General features: G+C 37.7%; 2 protein-coding genes across 6 annotated transcripts in view; one reads left to right on the plus strand and one right to left on the minus strand.

The window, feature by feature from the left end:
* The window catches only part of LOC147325542 (uncharacterized), a 55,127-nt gene extending 46,396 nt beyond the window's left edge, over positions 1–8,731 (plus strand). For all 4 annotated transcript variants that reach the window (XM_086300101.1, XM_086300099.1, XM_086300100.1 and 1 more), the window contains 14 exons: positions 129–284; positions 372–473; positions 998–1,056; positions 1,235–1,382; positions 1,483–1,587; positions 2,063–2,215; positions 2,702–2,869; positions 2,997–3,170; positions 4,552–4,641; positions 4,740–4,823; positions 5,181–5,299; positions 5,412–5,520; positions 6,018–6,181; positions 6,373–8,731. In XM_086300101.1, the coding sequence (XP_086156227.1) occupies positions 129–284; positions 372–473; positions 998–1,056; positions 1,235–1,382; positions 1,483–1,587; positions 2,063–2,215; positions 2,702–2,869; positions 2,997–3,170; positions 4,552–4,641; positions 4,740–4,823; positions 5,181–5,299; positions 5,412–5,520; positions 6,018–6,181; positions 6,373–6,484 (1,743 nt within the window). In that variant the 3' untranslated portion in view covers positions 6,485–8,731. The remainder of the gene's footprint in view (positions 1–128; positions 285–371; positions 474–997; positions 1,057–1,234; positions 1,383–1,482; positions 1,588–2,062; positions 2,216–2,701; positions 2,870–2,996; positions 3,171–4,551; positions 4,642–4,739; positions 4,824–5,180; positions 5,300–5,411; positions 5,521–6,017; positions 6,182–6,372) is intronic.
* Positions 8,732–13,308: 4,577 nt separating this feature from the next.
* The window catches only part of rab27b (RAB27B, member RAS oncogene family), an 87,438-nt gene continuing 77,792 nt past the window's right edge, over positions 13,309–22,954 (minus strand). For both annotated transcript variants that reach the window (XM_086300102.1, XM_086300103.1), the window contains exons 3-6: positions 21,261–21,349; positions 18,848–18,951; positions 18,527–18,650; positions 13,309–16,739 (exon numbers count right to left, since the gene is read on the minus strand). In XM_086300102.1, coding sequence (XP_086156228.1) covers positions 16,553–16,739; positions 18,527–18,650; positions 18,848–18,951; positions 21,261–21,349 — 504 coding nt within the window. In that variant the 3' untranslated portion in view covers positions 13,309–16,552. The remainder of the gene's footprint in view (positions 16,740–18,526; positions 18,651–18,847; positions 18,952–21,260; positions 21,350–22,954) is intronic.

The following is a 22,954-nucleotide window of genomic DNA, read 5'->3' on the forward strand; positions in this document are numbered from 1 at the left end:
TTCTTTTAAACTGTTGCAGGAAATAGTTTGCATTGGTTTCTGCATAATTAATGTTTTGACCAGGATGTGGAGTCACAGCAGGCTACTGACCCTCCTCTGTTCACCTCCCCTCTTTTCTCCATGTTCAGGGTAAACTATCTCCTGCCACCTCTGAGATGAACCTGTACACCTATAACAGTCGCAGCACGAGTCCGGTGGGCATACAGACGCCGACCCTCATTTCCCCCCGCCCCCGTTTCTCCACCTACGACACTCTGAGGAGGAGGACGGAGGTCAACAACATGGTACATGTTTACTGACACACACACGTGTAGCACATACTCTGACTTCCACACTTTGTAATGGGTTTCTGTACATTTTTCTTGCTACAGGTGGTGCCCACACACTACAGCATGCGCTCTTCCACTCTGGGAGCACCCAATAAAAAAGACTACATAGCAGAACTGACCAAACAGCTGGACACCATACAGAGAGTAAGCCCCGTTTCACTTCTTGTGGATTCAGTCGCCTGGGAAAAAAAAAAAAGGAGTATAGATTCAAATTAAAACAAATTAACATTAAACAAATGTCTGAGAAATGCAGACTTATAGCATGGGTACCTGACCAAAAAACTCTCAAAGAGTGCCAGTTAGGCTCATTTAACTTTTATTTATCCTGTTATGGGCCCTTTGCGCAGCCCTTTATCCACTGTTTGAAGCAAGCCACTTTCCCTCCCTTCCTTTCCCCCTTAAGTGGCTTTTTTCCTGATTGGCTGCCCCTCTTAAACAGAAGGTTTGAGGAGTAGGTGGGAGTCCATGAATCCTCTCTTCATGATGTCACAAATCTGTTGACTACTGTTCAGCATGAGTCTGATTTGGACCAGATTCACCAGATTTATCAGATTAATGAATCGGAGACCACCAAACAGGACACAAAACAATCCACTGTGTGAGGAACATTTAGCTCCTGGCGGTTTGTAGAAAACTAGATTTTTCATGTGGTGTGTTGTCTCTTCCAGCGCAACCAGTTCCTGGAGGCAGAGAGTGTGGAGATGGAGAAGGAGAGGAACCAGATCAGGTCGGGCATGTGTGGTTTTTCTGTAGTTGTACTCGAAGTCAGCACACTGTTAGCTAACCGGGGGCCGTGTACTTGTGACTTTAAAATTAAGCTTTTAGCCTCATGTTATTTCTTTCTTTTTTTTTTTTAAGTATATTAAGTCTATTTCAATTTGTTCTTGTCTAAACTGTCTGTGAAGGTTTGAGATGCGCGGCCTGCTGGTGAACAACGAGGACCTGCTGAGAACAAACACACAGCTGAACAATGAGCTGAAGCGGCTGAGGGAGCAGATGATAGAAATGGAGAGAGAGAATCAGTCCGTGGGGGAGCGGTTCAGAGAGATGGAGGTGTGACTTTTTTTTTTTTTTTAAAGATAAAAGGATGCATAGAAGTGATTTGTAGTAGTATAAATGTTTGGATGGGTGACACTTGTGTTGTGCTACGCAGATTGAGGTGAAGCAAGCCAGAGAGGTGATGGTGGAGGCCAACACTCAGGAGTATGCCTTCAACTTCCTTGAGCAGTCGCTCAAAAATCGGATCCAGGATGCTGAGGTATGCAAAGTTAGACGGAAGCAGCTAAAATATTTTTTTTTTTAAAAAGATCACATTAAAACCTGAGGAGGAACTCGCACCAAAATAATCTAGATAGATAAAAAGGAAAACTGGATTATGGGGTGTACCATATCTTTAAAGTGATTCCCACTCATCCAGATATCCAAAGATGTCATTTACAATTTCTTTGTATTTTTTTAACCAATTTTTTTTTAACTTTCTCTAACTATGGTCACAGAGCAGGGAAGGGGGACTCGGGGTACACCCCTGTGTTACTCTTTAGTATAACACAGCACACAGAATGCCAAGAATCCTTAATGACATTCACTGATAATCCAGTTTAGCCAGTATCCAGCTTGGTTTTATTTGTCAGTGAGGGACTAGATCATCTATATTACTGCACATTCAGACCAGTAAGAGACACATTTTCTCTTTTACAAAGAAGCTGAACTTTATGCATGTTTTTTGTTTTCAGGAAAATCTGGACAAGCAGACGCAACATGCTCAGACTCTGGCTGAGAAGTTGTGGCTGGCAGAGAGGCAGCTGGAAGACGTGGAGAGTGACAAAGAAAGCAAAGACAAGAAGCTGTCTGACCTCAGCAACACCATCCTCAGGCTGGAGACAGAGGTACGGACATAGTAGACACTGAGGCGATGAGCAGCCATCACCTCAGAATTAGATTTATTTAGAAATTCTCTGAAAAGAACCACATAAATTGTCATCACTGAAAAACCTGACAACCCAAAGCAGTGATTCCAAAGCATAAACTGCACCCCCTGGTGCAGCATCATTTACAGTAACATAAAGTATGTGCAGAAAAGGCTTTTAATTTTCTTTTCCTTTTTAAATGGAGTTGAAATTGCCATCAGATTTTTCAATCAAATTAAAAAAGCAGTACAAAGCATATTGTTCTTCATTTCTCCAGCACTATGAGAGCAGTAAAATCTTTCTTCTGCCTCCATGTGGAAAAGGACTCTTAAATTAAAGCGAAAACATTTAAATGTGTTAACCAATTAGATCTTTAAGAAATGTTTGTAGCGAGAATGTGTTTTTTTTTCTATTACTACAAATACAAACTGTATTAAACTGTAATAAGTTTATATCCATTTCCAGCTGGGTGAGGCCATGGCAGCATCCACTCAGGCTAACGCAGAGATGAACCTGCAGCAAAAGCTGCGTGAGGATGCCCAGATGAGGTTGGACGAGCTGGAGGAGTCCCTGCTGGAGAAGGAACAGGAAGTGCAGAAACTGCAGACCCTCGTGACCAAACTGCAGGGAGAGGTATGTTGTAGCGTTTGAGCTTCAGCTGTACTTTGAGACATAGTGGCCTAATAGAGAATAACAGCTGTGGAAACCTTTGGAGTACCCACAGCCTCACGACCTGTGTGTTTTCTGTTTGTGCGTGTAGGTCTCTGGTAAGCTGTTCGATAGAGAGCGTTCGCTGGAGGAGGAGATTCAGCTGAGAGAGAGGCTTCAGCTGCAATGTAAGCAGGCAGAAAGGACTGTGGACGACCTCACCATGGAGCTGCACAGCACGAACCAAACCAGAGACGACCTGGCCAAACAGCTCAAACTGGCTCAGGTACAGTAAATAGTCTGAGGCGAGGCAAGAGGGTTACACTGCATCTTTACACCAGATACTTTATTGAATGTGATCAAAGAAACAGTCAGACAGAAACATTTCTAGGTTTTTGTATAAGATGATATTCACAACCTCTGCAAAACCATAGAGACCACCTAGCTGCCACGGATTGTCATGCTCACAAATTTAAGTTTGAAAAATTCAGCCTTCAGCATCATAAAGGAATAATCTTGATTTCAGCTTTGATTTACCATCCATGTCCAAAACATTTGGTCATTGGAGGGAAATTGACTTGAATTTGGGGCGACAGCTTTTAGCCATTGCTACTGTGCCTCCTTATTAACGTTCGCCTGTGCCATGCTCTTTGGCGGGATGTTGTGGATCCTTGCAAGAGAAATGTGGCCTACACAACTCTAGTTTTCAGAAACTCATTTAGCTGAAGGTTTCTGTCTAATTTCAGATTTGGAAAAAAAATCCCAACTCATATTCAGAGATTGTCACCCCCTGCTGTTGCTGTTTTTAGATTGGCGCTGTCATAGACAGCTATCGGTGTGGGCCAGATGACAGCCCACATTAGCCTCATTGACTCTTTATCTAATCATCATGTCTTGCCCTTCACCTTAATTTGCTGAATGAGTCAATAAACATTCATCATTTCAAGGGTAGAAAGCTAATTACCTGCTCAACAGCAGCACACTTTTCTTCAAGCTGTCAAACTGCTTCACATAAAAATTTTTATTTTCAACACTGAAAGAGGAAGAAATGTGAGGGGAAATTTGATATTTTTCCCCTAATACCCTTACCTTTGCATGTGGTGCCCACATTTAAAGCTTCAATAAAAACAGCTGCTAATCGTAGTGATTGTAGTTAATAATCAACATGAAGAAAAGCAGCAGATTAATACACATTTGGTTTGTCTAACTGATTCCAGATAAACTACCATATGCGTGTTTTATATACAGCATGTCAGGCTTTTACACACACATGTTAAGTTTACATCCATTGTTGGTTTTAGTCCTTTCTTGTGTTTTTGCTATCACCAAATTCCTGAACATTTCACCATATTTGGATCATGTGACATCCAAAGTGTCTTTGTGTGCATGACCTAATGAGTCAAACAGAGATGTCCACTTGAGTTAATCATTCATGCAAACCATCAGAGTTTGGGGTTAATGGGGTATTAATTATGCAAATCCCGTTTAGCAATCAGCATGCTACAGTGATTCCATAATCCTGTATATACGTCACGTCACCATTTCTGAAGATGCTTAATCTGTTCCGTTTTCAAAAATAACCCGAGTGTCAGACATTTTAAAGAGTGACCTCACAGGCTGTTTGAGAGGGATTCAGATCAGAAGTTTACTTATTTTTAAACTTTCAGGAGAAGCTAATCGACCTAGAGAGCGATCTGGAGGAGCTGCATGACAGCGAGCAGAGATGGGCCGCCAAGCAAAAGAGAGCCATCGATCAGGTAGATGCGCTGGGAACAGGAAGCGTATCAACTGAAAACTATTCGTATAGAACTGATTTGATTGGTTACTGACACTCTTTTTGTGTTTTGACCTCCAGACCGAGCAGCTGCAGCTGAAGCTGATTCAGGAGAAAGATTTGAACGAGCAGCTGGAAGTTGAGAAAGTGTCAATGGAAAGACAGGTAATCTGTGTGGGCTTATTTCTAGTCTTTTTATGCATGTGATAAGTGTTTGGGCCTTAAATTCAGAAGCCAATATTATATTATATGCATTTCAAATAGAATATATTTACTTTTTCTGTGCACCATTCTCATTTGCCATTTTGTGAAAATTAAGCAGAACATTTCATAGATAAAACAAAAACTTGCCATCACTTTGTGGACAAAAAGACGAATCAGATCTTATTAGTGTCATTTCTAAAAGAAACACTTATAGCTGCCATGGTTTCCTTGTATTTAGACATTTTTATACACAAAATAATGTAAATAAAAGGAGACTTTTTTCTGTGTTTTGAGTACTAATAAAGTGTGTTTGTGTAGCTGCGTCAGCTTCGTCTGGAGGTGGAGGAACTGCGGAGCAACAGAGTACAGGAGGATGTCATCTCTAAGACGGAGATCAGAGTCAAGGAACTGGAGAACTCACTGAGGGTTGAGGAGAGGTCAGTTAAAGATCTTCTCTGTGACCGAGGACAGCCTGCAGACTTTGCAGGAGTACCTGCACGTGTTAAATGGCTTTTTGCTGTTACACTACAAGTGTGTGTTTCTGCGCAGGAACAAAGCAACTCTGACAAACACCAACAGTAAGCTGGAGAGGAAGATCAACGAGCTGAGTGATCAGATGGAGGAGGAGCACCGGATAGCTACTGAACAGAAAGACCTGGTAATACAGCCACACATTTGTACAAACCTATAAAACAGCATTTCTGTCTCAGACACCCCCAAGTGGAAAGTGTGCGTTAGCTGAAATATCCAAAGCTTCAATACTACTAATTCTTAAATCACCGATTATTATTATTATTATTATTATTATTATTATTATCATCATCATCAGCAGTAATTTCCATCCTTCTACTACTTTATTTTTACTAACCTTATATTGTATTTTAAGTTAACTTCAACTAGTTTTTGCTCTCTGGGATCCACCCACTATTTGGATGTATATTTGATTTCCTTTTATGAACATTTTTTTTTTTTAAGATAATCATAGAAACAAACTTCCCCTGCACTCTTTTTCCTTTTCTAATGGGACGTATTTGTATGGTGAATTGTTGACTGATTGACCCACATAATGGATTAACAAACTGTGCAAAAGTGGCAAATGTTTTTATGTCGTGTACACTAACCAGATGATCTGATAATCTGTGATCTGTTCTCCAGATGACCCAGAGGATCCGCTCTCTGAAGCGCCAGCTGAATGAGGCCGAGGAGGAGGCAAGCAGGAAGGAGGCACAGTACCGGCACACCCAGAGAGAGCTGGCTGAGGAGAGGGAGACAACCAGCCGCCTACAGAAGCAGCTGCTTGACCAACACCTGCAGACCAAGTATGAACTGTACTGCATGCATGCAGATGGACTGTTGATAGCTCATAATGCATAACAGCTACTTGACACTTGTATTTTCTTTCATGATTTCTCACCTTGCAGATTTCGTTTTTTTAACCTCCTTACATATGTTTATGTACCCTCTCATAATTTTGATGGCAAACTAATAAAGCTTCATCTGTATCCCTCAGGCGTAAGGAGACCATGACAATCCGTCAGACTCTGGATAACCTGAGGTTGGACCTGAGTGACGATGACGATGATCTGACACTGGAACATAGTACAAATGTCACCAAAGTCTAAAAACCCCCTCACTCTAAATTCCCTCAGCGGGAACAGTGTATAACCAAATGAAAAGATTTCTTTTTCCTTCCAGGTTTTATTGTTTGTTTGTTTTTAAACAGGAAATGTCTACAGGATAGTCACTTTTTAATACCATCAGGAAAATTACATTTCTGAAAATCTGAAAGGACAAAACAATCCTGCATGTAAATGCACCACAAGTCCTGTACTTTACTGTGTTAGTGCTGTTGTGCTAAAAGCTGAAATGCATTTTTTTCCCTTTACATGCGCTCCGTGTGTACTAAAGTGTGATTCTCTGCCCACATTTTAAATGTTAATTCAAAGGGTAGTAACTCTTGTTTGTCTTACCTGGGAGTGGCCCAGTGAAAACCATTCCTCAAGAGTCTCCTATAAAGCTTGTGGAGTTGATCGCCCTCTTCTGTTGATCAGGAAGAAATTCAACCGTGTAAAGTGAACGACAGAATCACCTGGTGGACTTTCTGCCTCCCTGTTCTCCTTAAAGCCACAATCTGCTCGTTTGCCAAAGAAAATAAACCTACAGGAGTTTGCTGCAGAGACATGTTGACACTTATACTGCAAAAGATGTAACTGCTGTGACACCACCCACCTATCATTCAGAGCAGTCACACCCTTAAACAAACTTGCTTTAAATTTTAATAAGTTATGCAAGTTGCAAGTTATGCAAAAAAAAGTTTTAAACTCATTTCTGAGGGAAAGCCAGTCCCAAATGGCCATTTGAGGAAATATTATTGTTTAGAGTACTGACATAATAGGGATTTGATTAAGGTGTAGTTTTGAATCCATTTGTTCCACCCAACTACTCAAGTCTTTTAGAATGGGCTTTAAACCAGTAAATGTTCTGAATTATCCAGGTGCACAAATGTTCTAAAGACTTCTGGTGATGATGGGAAAGAGGACTTTTTCAGTTCAGATCTCAGAACGCAAATAATGATTCAAAGAATCAGAGCTCTCCAATCTCTCAGCTTTTGTATTATTTGATGGCTCTTTAATGGCAGTTCTTTCCTAAAGAGGGTTTTTTCTACATTCATACATGCAGTATTTGGATTTTGACATATTAGAAGAAATAGCAAGATAAATCTGGTACATGTGAGGGATCTTTAAGTAACTGTGTAATTCAAATCAAAGCCCATTAAGCAATTATTTATATGAAGTGTGTGTGTGTGTGTGTGTGTGTGTGTGTACTATGTTTGAGATTTTCTTCTTTTTTTTTAAAATAATTTCTTAGTGGGGAAAAGTTTTTATTTTATAGGAAAAAAAAATACAGGAGGACTTCAGAGTTGAGTTTTGGGTATTTTGCTGCTGTATAGATATGACCTATTGTACCTGTACATGAGATAAGCTTCAAGGCTAAGATTTATTTCAAAAAGAGGACAAAACGAATGAGGCGTTTACTCTGGTCATTTTTAAACATGTAAAAATGTGTCGTATTGAGGAGGGAACAAAGATTACGTATGCAGAAATGAGTTGGATTCACAAAAGAAAATCCTTTATTTCCTAGGATTACCTCAACTACTTTCTAATTTATATAAAAAGTCAAGATTCTGTTATGAGACAGGAAATCAGAACTTTAACCCGATGTTTCTTTTGCACACTAGCTGAAAAATTACAACATTCTGATCTCGTAACTTACCTTTGTAATTTTATAGTAATGCATTTTTTTTCTTTTGTGAATGCAATCTTCATTCATGTATGTATTCTGATTTTAGTTTAATATTCTGCATAATTTTATTTGGAGGATAGTTGTTTTGTTTTTTAAGAAAACCAAGCATTCAGACAAAAACAAACTAGATTGTTGAATTAAAATCAAGAGTGGAATATTAAGCATATTTGACAGTCATTCTCAGATATCGGTAATATGCAAAAAGTAGTTTGAAGGATGTCTGTTAGAAATATATTAAAAGCTAATATTCACACAGTTTTAATTCCCTGCTATGTTTACATTTTTTAATGTTTTTAGCTTGTTTGGAAAGAGGAGTTTAAATCACAAGTTTTGTCTAGGTTGCTGTATCTCAGCTATAATAACTACACTACTGCATTTTTTTCCCCTCGTAGCAAAAGAAAAAGAGGGTATCTACAGAAATGTAAAAAGAAACTAAATATGCTGACTTATTTTTGTAACTATACTTCACATGGTTCCACTATTCTTGGGTATTTATTTTTCCACATTTTCTCTTTTGGTGAGAAGTTTCTTACTATAAGATAAAATAAATTCTTCTACACTGTGAATTTGAGTTGTTATTTTTTTTGCGCTGTTTTTGAGAAGTAAATGACTTTATGGCCTTTTCTGGGAGGAAGTTACTAAAAATATAACCAACTGCACAATAACAGAGCTCAGGATTAAATTTGATGTAACGTTGTTCTGCATTAGTCAATGAAATACAAAAAACTATACTTTTGTCAACATGCTTTTCAAATATAAAATACATAGAAAAAAACAAAAACCTATTAGCCTGCTACTAACCAACATTTTATTTTCATGTAGCTGACTTCAAATGTGCTTTGTCACATTTTCTAGTTTGTGTAGGTAATAAGTAAAGTGGCCAATGTTTTTAAACAGTTAAATATTAATTACACATTTATTAGCACTGAATTACAAGAGCTAATGTAATGTTGAAAAAAAAAAAAAACCATGAATGGTAGGTTCTGCCATTGCATGATTTACCATTATGAAGCTAGACATTTCTATGCTTATAAGTGACGAAAGAAAGAAAAAAGTAGTCTTTACTTCAAGGAAATATAAACAAGTTCACCAAACTGGGGACTTCCAGCTTCTCCCCCTGAAAGAAGCTCAGTGATATCTATGAGGACGTGATTCACAAAGCATTAACAAACTCCTATTTGTATCAATTAACCTAGCATGACTACAAATCAAAGACAAAAACATCAGAAAGTTATTATAGTACTAAGTTCATTTTTAATCAGCTCTCAAGTTGCAAAGTCAATCTATAACAAACGCTTCGGCTAGATAAAATGCAAACAACTGACAAAGATACTCATCAATACATACACGTTCAGTTCCGGCTTATTACACTCTCAAAACCTTTTTGCTTTTTTTTTTGTTTGTTCCTTTTTACATTTTATAACTGTTACAAACAAAACTAGCATCGTGTCAAAGGCAACACAAGTAAAATCATGACAAAAGAAAATGATTCACAAAGTTTTGGTCAAATGTTCAGGCAGGTTTGGTTATTTCACCATAAAATCTTGATTTTGGTCTGATAGTCAACACCACGGCAGGGCATTCCTGTCCAGAAGATTCAATGACTGGACTGACTTTGGGTTTTGTTTTGTTTGTTGTTGTGAGGAACAAGGTTTTCCTGAAATGGAAGCAGCATTGAGTATTGCATAAGAATAACACAACTATTTTCCTAAGTCAAAGAGTTATCACATTATATTTTTTGCTTTTTGTGATTACTACTGACTCAGAACAGGACCTACTTTGCGCCACAGTCACATAGGGGTTGCATTTAAAACTAACTTTGTGACAAATATATTGTCTGTTTATGAGAACACAATACAGGAAATTGTGTAATTGTTCTTTTTGTATGCTTTTCTTCACTCATGTAGGCAATTTGCCAAAAAAGACAATGCACAACAGACAAGGTTAAAGATCACTGGGCGCATTATGGTCTTTAGATATAACAATATGTGACACAGCACACGAAACAGCCAAGCAATCAGGAACAGCAAGACTTTCCATTATTTCACGTTTGCTATCTTAACTTGACTGTCTGCAACTATCTCTGAAAACTATGTTGGGGGAAAAAGTCATTTACTGAACAATTTCTGATGAATAAGCAGCAAGTAAACAATGCTTTGCTGAAACTTTGCTGAAAATCCTCGTCCAGCAGACCCCTGCTCATTTTAGCCCCACACACTTTGGGTATGTAACCTAACCCAGGGAGTGAATGAAATGTGCCACCTTAATGATGCTGACAGCTTTTCTGTACCTGGCCTGTGGTGACACTGCTCTGCCGAGTGTGGTGAGAACAGTTTCTTGTGAACCTAGTGGAGTTTTTGAATTCAGGTTAATGATTTCCGAAAGAGTATATATCCATCAAAGTCATACAAACTACATGAAAAGATTGATACATGAAATATATTTTCAAACATCAACTTGGAGGAACATTTTAAACTTTAGCTGGATTATGCTGCATCACACACTGTTATAATTTATCAAGCTTTGGAGCACTTCTGAAAGGTTTTTTTTTCATGGGGAAAGAGATTTGTTTAAAAAAAACAAAAGGCAGAAAATGTAAACTTAGTAGAATAAGTACAGTCAAGACAGTCACATTCCCACAGGCAAAATTCAGAGAAGTGTATATAATAGGCCAATCACGTCTGCTTCCACAAGATAAAAATGCATATATGTAAGTTTAATTCGTGAGCAATTTATCAAGGAAACTAAAATATTAACATAAATGTGCAATGATAAATGTATTTGCAACTTCCTCCTCCAGACAGAAACACCACACCGTGGTTGGTATCAGATACCTTTATAATGCATTTTAGCTGACTATAAGACGCAGTGGCCATCTGTATCAAGTCGCAGCTGACATGTCGGGAAAAAAAAGAAAAGAAGCAAAACAAAAGCAAACAAAGCCAAAAAAACAAAACAAAAAAACCAAACAAAAAAAAAAAAAAAAAAAACTGGATAAAACCAACAAATGTTTTGCAGCTCCTGCATCAGAAACACTGAACAGGTCAATCCGTTCTCATACTGTCAAACATGCTGACAGTGCAACAAACACACAGGCATTGATACACACATTGAAAACTGAACGAACGAGTACAAACCGCAGGCATCAGAGAGAATTCACACACAGGAGATCCAAAAATAAAAGCTCTTAGAGGTACTTAGATTGATTTGTTGTTTTGATAAATCTGACATACACAAAAAACCCCAAAACATCTGACTTCTGTTCTCTTTTGCCTCTGATTTATAATCTATAATCAATAATGCATTAAAATATTCAGTAGCTCACAAACTTTACAGAGGATCAGACAGAAGAGTTATTATAACAGGCACAACATGACCGCAAACAGTGTAAACTTTCAAAGTGAATTTAAAAACAACACTTAAGACACGATAGGTTCATGGAGAAAATGACGGTCAAAAACAGCAAGAGATGGACGGAGGATTTAAAAAAAAGAAAAAAAGGGAGGGGGTGGGACTGAAATGAAGACACGATGAGTAATATTGGAAGAAGGGTTCAGGTAAAAACCGACAATTTGTCCTAGAAGATTGTCACAATTAAAGGCATTGGTTGAGGAAAATTCTTGCCCATTTGGAGATGTGTTCAGATCTCAGATACAAAGACTTTTAGTGTTAATCTGTTTGACCCGAGCTGCGATTGCGATTGTAAAGTTAATCAATATTGAAGCAATTTCCCTAACTTTATTAGTCCTAATAAGTTGCATGTCATCTAGTTAAAGTAGTTAAGCAACTGCATGTCATGTTTTGCCTCATAATTCATTTTCATCAATTTCTTTCAACGAAAACTTGACATGACTATGTTAAAAACTGACACTCACAGAGAACTCACAATTATGCAGCATGGTACGGAGCTTTTTAGCCTCTTTCAGCTTTAGTTTTGGTTTTACGGCACATTTACTACCCGGTTTGGTCTTGCTGCTCTGGCCAGCCCAAACAATTTCACCAAACGGCAGACAGGCAAAAAACAAAGACACAAACATTAAACAGCCACAAATCCAGTTTAATTTATGGAGGAGACTCAACCAGAGCTGAGAGGAAGGTGAACAATGGAGTAAAGAATTACAACTCCTGTCTACATGCGCTAGGTGTGTAATCTGGCTACTGACTGCTAACATGCAAGGACTGCCACTCGATCTTCTCCCCTCTAGTGGCTGATAGACTTCTGCTAAAACATCACTCGCTTTATGAATAAAAGGTGGGCCAGAGTAAACTAATAACCACACATTTACTTAGTTCGTTTTACTGAGGTTTCTCTTCCAACTATACTTTTAGACATAAGTGGCTTGTACATTATAACTATTTTACCCATACAAACAACGTCTGCATAATTTACAACCAAAATAAAAGATAACACCTGTAGAAAACATACACAATGCTGCAAACCAGCCTACAGAAAGACAGAATTTTCTGCCAAGTAACTGGGAGACAGAGTCAACGCTTCATACTATCAGCAAATTATTGTTGAACATCTAAAAATCAAATATACTGTAAGTAGCACTTCAATATGGCAATGAAATCTGTTGTTGGAAAATTAATATGTTTAGCTGTCAAGAAAACTAAAGTAACAAATATTTATTTGAAAAAAATGTTATTTAACACACTGTCAGATTCAATTTGTGGTTAAAATTTTAAGCTATAGTACTTGTTTCTTTGCTTGATATAGTGTTATGTGTATGTATTTATTGTAACTTCTGCTGCCCTGTTGGCCAGGTCTCTCATGAAAGAGGTTTTAATCTTAATGAGATGTTTACCTAAATGAATAAAGGAAAATGATAATAAATATACTGCTTCCTAATGACCCATTTGTTAAGCCCTGGTCTTTGATTTGCTTTGAATGACAGCCTACAGTAAACCCAGCACGCTACAGCTATACTCCCCCACAAGTTGGAACAGCTTTGAACTTTCTCAGCTGGTTCACTGATGCACAAAAATCAACATTTATCAGCAGCCAATCAAATCTTTTTTTCCTCAATATTCTTTGATCACATAAGGTGTTATTTGATTTATGGAAAACTGTGAGCTGCACTTTAAACACACACACACAAAAAAAAAAACAAACCCCAAAAAGAAATCACTGACTCAAAGATGAAATTGACATTTTAATATAGTGGATTTTGTAATTAGCATCTAAATACATGCCACTGTTGTCGTGTTTCAGGTGCAAAAACATAGGCTTTTCCTGTCCTCAGTGAGTTAAAAGGTTGTGATCAAGTAAAAAAAAAAAAAAAAAAAAAAACTAAGCCAAAAAATAAAAAATAAATGCAAAACTGTAGAGGCTTCAAAAATACTTCACTTTTTACACGCTTTTGTTGGATTACATTTATACATTTCCTGATTAATCTAAACTTAATAACACAGTGACAACATGTTTTTGCCCAATAAAAAAAAAAAAAAGTTTTGGAAGAAAACCCAACTACTGAGTGCTTCTACCACAGGCTGAGACATCCAGTCATCCTTCAGCATACCATGAATCAATGAACTAAAGAACAGAGCCATTGCAATGCTGGAAAAGCTTCAGGGCAAGTCACTGTTGGTTCTTAAGTGGCCAAGCCAAAATTTTAATCCATCAGAACATCTTTTGAGAGGCACAAAGAAGACACTTCCCATCCAATCTGATGACGTTTGAAGATGCAGATTAGCTCGGATGAATTGGATAAACCACCCAAATCCAGGTTGAAGAGATTTAACCAAGACAACTCAAAGCTGAAATGAGTAAAACCAAAGTTTCTGGATTTTTTGTTTTTATGCTTTGAGCACAAAAATACTAAAACAATGAAAAAGTAAATCAATATAAAAGCAGCTACTTAAATTTAATTAAATTAGATGACGTAACACAGGAACGTGGGATGTAAAGAACAGAACAAAAACAGGACAACAGAAATAACTACATATGTCTCACATGTACTGTAAAATAAATAACTGGTCAACATATAATCTAACATTAGTCATGGACAGAATTGGAGCCCAGAGCCATATTGGAGTTTCTCTGATTATCTGATGTAAAGATGTGAAAAAGTCTAATCAAAAATCAGCTGCACTGAAGATCTCATGTCACCTGATAAAGCTAATTCTGCATTTTACTCCCATTCTATGCTGTTATTATTATTTTTGTGATTAGAAAGGATTTATTCAGAGAGCTTGGATGTTGATTTGTTGCTGCAGACAACTTTATTTTGAGTTTTTTAAGTAAATGGTAGAAAGTTACAATGACAATGTGCCTCCCGAACATCTAATAGCACAGCTGGACCGTCTCCAACAAGGTCTGCCTGACTACAGTGGAATAATGCTTCAAAGGTCAAGGCAGTAGGTCACTTTGGAACAACACATCTATGCTGATAAACACTATTAAAATGATCAATATGCAATTGATTTTTTCCTTTATTGCACATGTGTCATGCTATACCCATACAAGTCCTATAATAAAGATGGCATTCTTTCCAAAGGCCAACAATAGGCTGAGATTTCAGTTTCTGTAGAAGTAAAGAAAACGGCCCTCTGTCTGCATGTCTGTCAACATTTTGCTACCGAGTTTATCAGGTCAGTTGCTCATTTCGGGTCACACTGTCTAAAACGTTAAGTTTATTTTGTATATTCTGGTCAATCTGTATGTCAGAAAGGAGGATTATCCAGGATATGCTCACTATGGCTTACTTTGGCTCCACTACATCTGGTTTCACAATGCCAAAATCACTCATTTTGAGGCTTCAAAACAAGTAGCTATGCCCATCTTTTATAGTGTTGATGGCATCAGCCATCTGAAAAAACTGTCTCTTAATTAATACTTTGGAAATGGAAACAAACATATAAAATCTAGCCAAAAAACTTTTCTAATGATATTAGGAATCCTTAGCAGACTAGGATATATCTAAACTTATCAAATGCTAATATTTGATATGAGAAGGTGGAAAATGCCAGTATTTGTGGTCTTCTACTTCAGTGAAAACCTCAAGTTTGCCATGTAAAACCAGGTGATGTGGCTTAACAAAAAATAATAATAAACCCCCGCCCACCCCACAAAAAAAAAACAACTTTAAAATGAAAAACGTTGAAGTTGGTAGGACACTGAAAAAACAAACAAACAAACAAAAAACCCTGACAATGTAGGAGTGTTTAAATAGATTTTTTCTGATTGTGGTCAGAAAGTGAACGTTAAGAATCACCAACAGTAGGAACATGATACATCATCTGCTTGGATGGTGCTCACTACCAAGCTAGCAGACGGCATCATTTTTAAAATATTATTGATGTCACATGCTGTTTGGTTGTTTTTGTGTGGTAAATTTGTGTCTTCATTGTAAAAGAATGAAATATAATATATGGTCACAAACAATTGAGGTCAAATGCTATACCCTTTATTAAGTGTGCAACTTTCTATAATCTATATAAGACAATACTACCTGTAAACAAAATTAGTGACAATGGAAAAAAGTACATGTTTCTGATACCATACTGCATGAGAGGGTACTATCAGATGTTACCTAGAGAAAGAAACAAAAGAAGCCAGCAGTGGGTGATTTTATTTTATGTTATGCTGCACTATAAATTTTTTATTTTATTAACAAAAAGAAAAAGCATTTTGCATTTTTTAGCAAATGTCTGCCATGTCTAAACCTGACAAAAAAATGTAAAAATCAAAAAGTTACTAAATGTGGCTCATATGGGTACAGCATAGGACACTTTGTGAAACGGGGAGAAAAAAACAATTATAAATAACAGAGGAATTAAACCATATCAGTCACACAATTTCTCACTGTGATCCAGGAGCAAACACTTTAGGAGAGGACCAATACTGATTAAAAACAAAGTTAAGTCCCCCTCATTTTGCGGCCATAAATAGATAGATCAACATATAAAGAGTCCAAATTAAACTTTTAAATGCGTCTTTTTGATTGTTTAGGTCTGTTAAATCATTCAAAGCACTTGCGAGCAGTTAAATTGGGAGCGTGCAGAGCCTATTCCCAGGGTGCATGTTTTTAACTAGGCACATTATGCGTCTGACAGTGATGAAACTGTCCCCTCCTGTTTTAATTTCCTTCTAAAGGCAGACCAACAGAGACTGTATTACCGTAAGAGTCCATTAGAGGGGGATAGAGTTCTTTCATTGTCAGAATGACATTAGGGAGGACAAGTAAGCATAAAGGGAGGAAAAGAACCAAAATAGGAGAACATGGCTAAATGTTAGCTTTAAAGAGCACAGGGGTGATGAAACAATGAAGAGACATGCTATCAAAAATGACAAGGATAAAGTAAACAGAGGAAGGAATGTGGTGAGAAGAAGGACAGACGACAGAGCAGCACTGACTGGTTGTTGTCCTGTATCGCCTCTTCATCTAACATGCACATTTCTTAGCATTCGGCTGTGCATCACCAAGCTTTGTGGCCCCGTTCCCATTGGCAGGCTCGGCAGGGGGTTTGTCGACGCACTGCTCCATCCTCTTCATGACCAGGTCCAACAGCGTTAGAACCGCCTTGTCCACATCTGCTCCTGTCGCTGCACTCGTCTCAAAGTACGGGATCCTGCAAAGAACAAATCTGCAACTTAAACCAATGTTTTTCCAAATGCACCTCACTTGTTCACCTTCCTTTGTATTTGTGTTATTTTCAACCATCATGAATTTAAAAAAAGATTTTTTTTAAACTGGTCGAAAGGCTGAGGAAGATTTTGAAGTATAACCTGTGGACTATGCATTTTGCATTGAGTAAATTAATGAGCTAAAATAATGTGAATACTGAGTATATCCAGCATGTATTCAGTGATAAGTTCTTGTACTTGTAACCATATGGTAAAAAAGTGCAGGTGTGAAGACCGAAACAACTTTAAAGGCCCATCAATCTGCTAACTGTCTGAAACAGGACCAATCCAGAGAGACAGTGTCGTTCAGAACCATCTGATCAACAGAACTTTACAGGAATAAATTCTACGCTGGACAACAGAACTGCAGAAAGACTAGTTTGCAATTCTAGATATCTGCTAACTGTGATATGCATTAAAAAACGTGAAGTGTGTGCTTTACATATGATAATGTTTGGCTTATTGTCAGTTTATTATGGGCATCTGCGGGAGAGGTCATGTGTTACTGTATTCCTAAGTATGTTTAACAACTTCAGGTGGTTAACCAAAGCTGGAAAACACTTGAAGGCTTGAAGTGGTTAGTTTAACCATCTATACCAGCACATTTAGGATCTGCAATTTTTGCTATACTTGCATCAACAAAGCTTTTTAGGTTTACTCGTTTATGTCAGAACTTACTTATATTACTTCCGTGAGCAAAACTTTGTGGGTTTTTACCTCATCTAACAGGAAGTCGTCTGTTGTTACAGAAAAACCGTGTACCATCTATTCATAAACATGCAATGTTGATGATCACAATAATCCTAACAATGAAATTCTATAAAAGAAAATTATCAATGCTAACAAAATAAAGTATTTATATCAATCATACATGATGTACAAAAGTGAGTGTTGTTTTCGGCCAAAGCCCCACATGTTTCTGAGCCACATTAATGTTATTTTAATGCAATAGAGCAGAACAGAGGTGTAAAACAGGTGGTTATTACAAGATATATATGAGATATGGAGTTATGTAACATCAAAAATCACTATTACGTATTTGCTTTTCTTATTCTCTATCACGTCATATTTACACAATGTGTTCTAAAGCCTGTCAAATATTAATGTGGATCAGAGATCTGAAGCACATCGGAACATTACAGTATGTTAATTTAAATGTCAGATTTTAATTGTGCAAATTGTTTCTTGCCTGCACGTGGCTGAGAGATGCACACCTTCCTTTTACTTTTATAAATACCTGCAGCCATACCAGTAACGTAGGACAAAGTGTTTACGGTATTAGTAACTTGAGGACATGTGGAGGGGTAAGGATCCAACTGTACAAGGTCAAGCATGGAAACAGTGTCAATTGAAATTTAAGTTAATGCAGTTTTTCTCCTAGATAAATAAACATCAACAGTATTTAGTGTGTGCATATAGACTTAAGTATAAGTGCAAGATATAGTTTTAATTGTAAATACCTTAAGTGTCCATTGATATGAAAACAGCTGCTTAGTTTCTACAAGACGCTAAGGAAACAACTTTTGTTTTTTAATTAAAGCCATCATGTTTTTAGGGTAATACCGAGGCCAGAAGCTCTTTTGTGAAAGTCAGACGAGAAGTTGCCACCGTGTGCTCTCAGATAAACAGTAACAAAAAATAAATAAATAAATAAAATATCACTGTTCAACACCTGAAGTGGTCTTAATATCTACTAATACATACGGTTAATGTACATGACAAATAAACTTGCCCGTATTTTTCGGCCAGCTCCTTGGCCTGTCTCTCCTGAACCTCCCGCTGGTCGGCCAGATCCGCCTTGTTCCCTACCAAAACAATATCTGGGTTCTCACAGTAAGCATTCGCCTGTAGCTGGCCTGAAAATGAATACAGATTAAAAAGTAAATAAAGAAAAACTGATGTATCAGAAGAACTTCAAACAAACAGAAATGTTTTGTTATACTGCTATTTCATGCTTTCACAATACATTAGTCATCAGCCTTTTACATATTTTAACAGTGAGCTGAACATTGTTGGACTGAAATGTTTTGATAGCAGATTCTAGTAAACATACTCATCCAGTTTCTGACGTTGAGAAAGCTCTGCTGGCTGGTGAGATCGAACATCAGCAGGAACCCCATAGCATCCCTGAAGAAGGCCGTGGTCAAGCTGCGGAACCTGAAACACAAACAGTTTTAAAGAGTACAGATATGACAATGTGTATTTTTTAAAGGGTTTCTAAAAATGTCTTAATTGTATTATACTGCACAATATCCCGAATGTGAAAGCCACCCAATCACATTAACTGCTAGCCTTATGAACAGACGAGGCTAGAATTGATGTGTCCACAGATGCAGTTCTTTTAACAGCCACAAGAAGGTGCTGCAGTAAAAAAATAGACAATCCTACAATAACTACGTAAACCCAAAACAAGTGTGAAACCTGAATTGATTAATTTAAAAATGTTTGGGCACATCATGTTTTTAATTGAGAGCAAATGCCTGAAAGCAGTCACAGAGCAACACTGTATTGTTCTGTTTTGTTGATTTGTAGCCTTCTTTTAGGCCAGCTGATAAATATCAAATACTCACATTGTGTCAGCTGTGTTCTGGGTCTTTACCAACTCCTTTTAGTGTTTGGCATTGTATCAGTGTATAGCAACATTTCAGATCTTTGGCCACAAATCAAACTATTCATTTTTCATACCAGGCTGTAAACATGCCTTCAGTTTAATGATGAGCTGGGCATTTTAACTTGTCCGTTTGAACTTAGGGCTATTAGAAATGCAGTTTGTTGCACTTCCATGCTTCATTTTCCAGCACAGGATGTCACATTTGCCCAAATTAAACTCTCAGAATAGATATTTTACTAATGTCTGTCAAAAGATTTAAAAAAAAAAAAAATAGACCTTTGCTGCTCTACATCTGGAGATTGCTGGCTGTCACCAGGTGAAACTGGTCACAAAGACAGTGCTGCACTGAAAACCTTGCACACTGCTAGGAGATTGCCTTAGTCACCCGTAATTTGCACGGAGGACACCAATGCTTCCATTTTCCACTGCAAGCTGTAGTGTTTGTTTGTTTTTGTTTTTTTAAAATCAGAAGCCCCATTTCATACCAAACAAACATTTTGAAAAGGTGCAACTTTTACTTTGAAGGGTAAAAACTTACAACCGGTTGGGGAATACACATTTTTCTTCCCTGGTAATGGATGGTTGCCACATGGTCCTGGATTGTTCTCTGGGGGTCTAAACATGACATTCTAACATTTTGCAATATCAGTGTTTAAGCTGAAAATCTGTAGTCGCCAACCATTTCCAAAAATCTGTTATTCCGATGAATAATTCTATGAAACCTTCTTGCACAAAACAGAAACATTGATTTCAATTTGATCAATATCAGCTTATAACTTTGTTATAAGTAAAATATATGAGCTGTAATTTCACCTGTGTTCAAGCACTAAATACAGAAAAACAATAGATGTGTGCCATGTCCGTTTCTACCCGCACAAGTTAGTAATGGGGCTCCCCCAGCTGAAGTGCATATTCTGAGACATGCTTGTGCTTCTGGGTGTGACAACAGCGAGTGTGTAAACATTACTTATGAGCAATATTTAAGATGCAAACAATCGGAATGAAGCAGCAGATATCAGAGGTGTCTCCACCGCAGCCTGCTTACAGGTGGAATAATGACTTTAACCGCTTGAATAAATGATCATGCGGAATCTGTTGCACTGGGCAGAATAAATGCAATTAAAATTATGTAACTAACACAGACTCATCCTGCGGTGAGTCATCGGGCTTTTATAAACAGATTCAACAGATCGAGGTCGGGACCAATTAAAGACCACACACGCATGACTGACACATGCAGCCATAAATACTGGTCTGTTGATTCTCCATCTAGATTTCTGAAATAAACTTTACTACTCTACAATTATAAACTTTTTTAAAACGTTTTTCATTGTACCATTTATCTGTTTTGATATCGTCCCTGGTGATTTCATTTTGGCATTATTGCATTTTCTTTTGGTGAGCTTCAACCAATCAGTAATGACTGACCAATCAATTGGAAGTCAATTCCTCGGGTCAATTGTGCAATGACAGCTAAAACTGTAGTTTGTTGCACCTCAAGTCTACACACCATCTAACCCCAGTGGGATATCCACAGTTGTAAAACTGGCCCTAAAGGTCAGCTGTATGACTGCATCGGTTTCATCAATGCTTGTTACTACTGCTTCATGATTAAAGATTGTAACACAAAAAACATACCCAGAGTAATAGGCAGAGGACTTTAAGACAAAAACTTTAAGCACTGGTGCTTTAACACATATTTAAAGCCTTGATGCCATCCATCAGCCCCACCCGGCATTTATGACCTGTAGAATCACGGAGAGTCTTAAGCCCACAATCCACGATGCCATCAGTGATGTGTGAACCGACTAACTGTTAGGAAAAAGATTTTGTCCTAATGGGATAAGTGGCCTACCTTTCCTGTCCAGCTGTGTCCCAGAGCTGAAGGTGAACCTTGAAGGTTTTACCCGTGGTCGTCCCATTGGGGTTAGACGCTGTGTAGACCTGAGGAGAAAGAAATCGCACAATTTTAAATGAGATGACCGTTTATGAAAGAAAAGTCATTTATACCTGGTGTATATTACAAGACTTGCAATTAAAAACAAACAAACAAACAAACAAACAAAAACAATGACATTTAAATCAGTCGACCCAAAACTGACCATTACAACTGTCAACCTTCCTCAACCTTGAAAAATAAGTATCTCTATAAGGTGATTGGTGCACCTTTGTTTTGGGCTAGGAAAACAGCCATAGAGTAAGATTGTTCACTTGATAACAGTAAACTTCTTCCTCGTGATACTGTGTAGAGTTAGATTAGTCAAAGTTACTAATCTACAGTGGTGTGAAAAAGTCTTTGCCCCCTTCCTGACTTCTTGTTTTTTTATTACTATTTTGCAAAACTGATATTCTCCTTCAGGATGTTTGGTAGACATCAGAATTCATGGTTCCATTTACTGCAGCAAGTCTTCTAGGACCTGAGGCAGCAAAATGCCCCCATCACACTACCACCACCATATTTTACTGTCTTACTGACTTTCCACAGAGTATTTTTCCAAAGGTTTTGGGGATCATCAGGATGTTTTCTGGCAAATCTGAGAAGAGCCTTTATTTTTTGGATGTTATCCTGGGGTCTTTTATGACCTTTTGGATGAGTTGTCACTGCTGTCTTGGAGTAATTTTGGTCGGCCCCACTGCTGCAAAGGTGTGCTACCGTTTCATGTTTTCGCGATTTGTGGATAACGGCTCTCACTGCGGTTTGCTGGAGTCCCACAGCTTTAGAAATGGCTTTAACCTTTTCCAGACTGAGAGATCTCAGTTACTTTGTTGTTCATTTGTTCCTGAATTTCTTTGAAACGCAGCGTGACATCTGTCTTTTGAGGATCTTGAGGATTTTGATGGTCCACTTTGTCAGGCAGGTCACGTTTAAGGAATTTATTGATTGAGAACAAGTGTGGCAGTAATCAGGCCTGGGTGTGGCTAGAGAAATTAAACCCAGCTTTCCAAAGATGTGATACACCACAGTTAGTTTAGGATACAAAATACATAATATAAATACAATGAAATAAAAAAAACAGTTTAACTTTGGGATCTTTTCATTTGTATTTGAAGAACTATTCACCACCTTACATACCCCGCCTCCATTTATTCACCTCACCCCTGCTTCAGTGAATATTTCATCAGGTATGATGAAAACTCATGTGGACAGTGATCCTGACTGGGTAATGATGAAAACTTGTTTGCAGCAGCTGGCTGGTTATGTTCCTGTCACCACAGGAAGCTTCAGGCATCATTCACACCTCTGATTCTCCCTAATGTGACACACTGTCACATTTTCTGACACCCTTTTTAGACTGAGTTTATACAGATCATGTTTGAAACAGTTATATTTGACTTTATGGTGTTCTTTCATTTTTCAAGGTGATAACTGACCTTCAGCTCAGATGGGGTGACATGAAAAGACATGCACTCTGATCGAGGAAGTCTATTTGGATAACAGACACGTCAAAGTTTCTGTTTACTTTACACTGTGGAAAGTTATCAAGGTACTATTTATTGAACCTACTTCTTATAAAGTCGTGAGCTAAACACCAGAAACATAGTGCTGTA

This window comes from Aulonocara sp. 'chitande type north' Nkhata Bay, linkage group LG7 (genome assembly GCF_057382095.1).
Source record: "Aulonocara sp. 'chitande type north' Nkhata Bay isolate Kocher_YH1m ecotype deep benthic linkage group LG7, A_spYH_male_GT1.1, whole genome shotgun sequence".
In the NCBI taxonomy this organism is placed as follows: domain Eukaryota; kingdom Metazoa; phylum Chordata; class Actinopteri; order Cichliformes; family Cichlidae; genus Aulonocara; species Aulonocara sp. 'chitande type north' Nkhata Bay.